The sequence below is a fragment of the Lupinus angustifolius genome, unplaced genomic scaffold (genome assembly GCF_001865875.1).
Source record: "Lupinus angustifolius cultivar Tanjil unplaced genomic scaffold, LupAngTanjil_v1.0 Scaffold_592, whole genome shotgun sequence".
NCBI lineage: Eukaryota > Viridiplantae > Streptophyta > Magnoliopsida > Fabales > Fabaceae > Lupinus > Lupinus angustifolius.
The window spans coordinates 25,510-29,549 of NW_017727924.1; the positions used below are offsets into that span (position 1 = coordinate 25,510).

Below are 4,040 nucleotides of genomic sequence, written 5' to 3' on the forward strand. Positions count from 1 at the left end.
GGAGATAATTCCCTAATCACTAACAGAAAAGGACCCAACACCAATTGGGTACCTGAGAAAAGTAAGTAATCTATTTTGCAGGTATGTCTCCGAACACATGGACAAAAATGGTACTTAGATAGTGGGTGTTCGAGGCATATGACAGGTGATAGATCAAATTTCCTGGATCTCTCACTTAAAGGAAAAGGATACGTCACTTATGGAGACAACAACAAGGGAAAGATACTCGGCACAGGAACAGTTGGTAACTCATCCCAAACTCTGATTGATAATGTCCTTTATGTTGAAGGACTAGAACATAACTTGTTGAGTATAAGCCAACTCTGCGATAAAGGTAATCGTGTATCCTTCGATTCTGATTGTTGTGTCATTCGTGATATTTTATCTAATAACGTTAAATTTGTTGGTCACCGTATAAATAATATTTACATGGTTAATTTGGACGATGTCACTACATTATTTTCAAAATGCCTTATTTCTAAAGAAGATGACATCTGGCTATGGCATAGACGTGTTGCACATATCCATATAAAGCATCTAGATAAATTATCATCAAACGAACTAGTTGAGGGGCTACCAAAATTGAATTTTAAAACTAAAGAAATTTGTGACACTTGTCAAAAGTGTAAACAAACCAAAAACTCTTTTAAAAATAAAAATGTGATATCCACCTCAAGACCTTTGGAGCTACTCCATATGGACTTGTTTGGACCATCACAAATCATGAGTTTTGGTGGTAGTTACTACGCTCTAGTTATTGTTGATGATTTCTCTAGATTTACATGGACATTGTTTTTATCATCAAAAAGCGACGCGTTCAAAAATTTTAAAAATCTTGCCAAGCAAATCCAAAACCAACTTAACCTAAAAATAATATATATACGAAGTGATCACGGGGGAGAATTTGAGAACTTTCAGTTCGACAAATTCTGTGATAAGCATGGCATTTTGCATCAGTTCTCTGCTCCTCGCACTCCACAACAAAATGGAGTTGTAGAGAGGAAAAATCGTGTTTTAGAAGAATTAGCGAGAACCATGCTTAACGAAAGTAATACCCCCAAGTACTTCTGGGCTGATGCAGTTCATACTGCATGCTATGTTATAAATCGAGTACTCTTAAGGCCAAACTTGAACAAAACTCCTTATGAACTTTTAAAAGGCCGCAAACCAAATATATCCCATCTTCACGCTTTCGGTTGCAAATGTTTTATATTAAATAATGGAAAGCGGGCCTTAGGGAAATTCGACTCTAAAGCCGATGAGGGAATATTTTTGGGATACTCGATTCATAGCAAAGCGTTCAGAGTCTTTAACAAATATTTAATGCAAGTTGAAGAGTCTATCCATGTACAGTTTGACGAATCTTCTCCAAAAGAGAAGAGAAAGGTCGTTTCTGATGATGTTGCAGGTGCTTTGGAAGAAGCATACTCCAAGGACATGGATAATGAAAAAGGAGCCAATGATGAAGGTCAAATCGAACCTCAAGAGCACTCAGACATGCCTACCGTGTGGAAAACAAAGAAAGCTCACCCAATTGATAAAGTTATAGGTGACATATCTACGGGAGTGGTAACCCGTAGTTCCTTACGAAATTTCTGTAATTTTGTAGCTTTTGTATCGCAAATTGAGCCTAAGACCGTTGATGAGGCCATTGAGGATGTACACTGGGGTATAGCTATGCAAGAAGAGCTAAACCAGTTTGAGCGCAATCATGTGTGGGACTTGGTCCCCAAACCTAATGATCATCCCGTAATTGGTACTCGATGGGTCTTCAGAAATAAACTTGATGAATCTGGCTTAATAATTCGAAATAAAGCACGTTTGGTGGCCAAAGGCTACAACCAGGAGGAGGGTATCGATTATGACGAAACCTACGCTCCTGTAGCCAGACTAGAGGCCATCAGAATGCTTCTTTCCTTTGCATCTTTAATGAACTTCAAACTCTTTCAAATGGATGTAAAAAGCGCCTTCCTGAATGGATACATTCAAGAAGAAGTTTATGTTGACCAACCGCCTGGTTTTGAAAATTTTAAATATCCGAACCTTACAATTATCTTACAATTAAATGTTATTCACAAAATAATAGTAATAGAAGGAAACTCCTAAAATAGGTTACTCTGATTAAAATATAATTTTAAAACTATTAGGTTTAAAGCATTTATAAATTAAGAGAATATAAAATTTAATTTCAATAAAGTCGTTTATGAAGATTTATAATTCAAAACTTAAAAAATAAAAGTTAGTTCATAAAATTAGTCTTGTGATATGGAAGCATGAAATTGTGATGTGACCTCGAATTCCAGTGATGTGGTTGTATCAAATTGCCATTAGAACACTTTAAGTTGCATTAGACTCTAACAAAGTAATAAAATAAGAATATCCTCCTCTAGCTTGAATTCTAAAGGGTCCACAAACATCAGTATGAATTAGTCCCGACAATTTAGAGGCTCTTTCTCCATTTCCAATAAATGGAGATTTGGTCATTTTGCCTTTGAGACAAGATTCACAAGTCATGTATGATTCATAATCATAATTGTCAAGGTAACCTTCCTTGTGCAACTTGCTAATTCTTTTCTCACCAATATGACCGAGTCTACAATGCCAAAGATATGTTTTGTTTACTTGATTATCTCTTTCTCTTTTAAGACTATAAACATGCATAATCAAATTAAAACGCACTTGAGGTAAGACATAAATGTCATGTTGGACATACCCATTCGTAAAAAAGATGTCATTATTAATGAGACTAATCCTATAGCCTTGGTTGCAACACTTGCTCCATTCCCTACTTGGAGATTGATTTCTCCCTTCTTCAACCATCTAGTTATTTGTAGTCTCTGCAACGAATTGCAGATGTTAAAACTACTACCAGTATCTAATACACATATTGAATAATTTGTAACAGTTAAGGAAATCATGAAAACATTTTTCATTAATGTCTCACCTTGTTTCTTTTCTTTCAAAGAACCAAGATATTTGCGGCAATTTCTCTTCCAGTGTCCCTTCTCCTTACAGAAGAAGCATTCAACATTGCTTTGGTCAACACCACCTTTCTTGTCCTTAGGTTTGGTCACACCACCTTTAGGGACGAAAGGCTTCTTTTGGACTTACTGTTCCATTTTCCCTTTTTCTTGTTGAGCTTTCCAACTACCAAGACAGATCCTTGGTTCTTTCCAGAGTCAATCTGATTCTGATAGTCAACTAACATATTTAGCATCTCATGCAAGTCACAGTCCATCTTATTCATGTTAAAATTAACAATGAATGGTGAGAACGATTCAGGAAGTGACTGTAGAATCAAATATTGGGATAACTCCTTCCCAAGTTTGCAGCCCAACTTCTCAAGTTGTTCCATAAGACTAATCATCTTTAGAACATGAGGTCCTACCTGAGCATTCACATTCAACATGGACCTGAATATAGTCTTAGACAACTGATATCTAGGTGTCCTACTCTGTGCACCATACATCTTCTTAAGATGTGCAATGATGTCAGTTGGGTCCATGTCCTCATGCTGCCTCTGGAGTTCAGAACTCATTGATGATAGGATGAGACATTTTGTACTCATAAGATCCTCTAAGTACTTCTTATAAGCACTGATTGTTTCAGCATCATCATTATTGCTTGGTTCAGGCACATGAGGCTTATCGATCACATCAATAAGCTTCTCATGCATGAGAACAATTCTCAGAGTTCGGTACCAATCATGAAAGTTGTCACCGACCAACTTTCCATCAGCGAGTATCGAACGCACTGACAAAGAAGACATGCCGAGATATCTCTACACAGTTAAATAAATATGTGATAACATATTAATGTAAAGATATATATAATAAATAAGATACTTCCACTTACTACAATGACAATTTGAGAAATAAATATTTCTTCTAGTGGAAATATAAAGTAAATGCCTTTAAAATTGTGAACAAATACTTGGTTGTCAAGTCATTTCTAATGCACATTTTAATGTAAATGTATCAAATACAATATTATTCAAAATAATAAATAACAAATAGCTACCTGTTTGTCAGGTCATTTCT

The 4,040-nt window shown here is 35.8% G+C and overlaps 1 protein-coding gene across 1 annotated transcript; it reads right to left on the reverse strand.

The window, feature by feature from the left end:
- Positions 1-3,070: 3,070 nt before the first annotated feature.
- Positions 3,071-3,769, reverse strand: LOC109341708. The gene has a single exon (XM_019579659.1). It carries the CDS (start codon positions 3,767-3,769, stop codon positions 3,071-3,073), a length of 699 nt encoding a protein of 232 aa, XP_019435204.1.
- Positions 3,770-4,040: the final 271 nt, after the last annotated feature.

What these genes read in the sequence shown, in the direction of transcription:
- LOC109341708 (XM_019579659.1), bottom strand. Translation starts at nt 3,769, where the DNA reads ATGTCTTCTTTGTCAGTGCGTTCGATACTCGCTGATGGAAAGTTGGTC.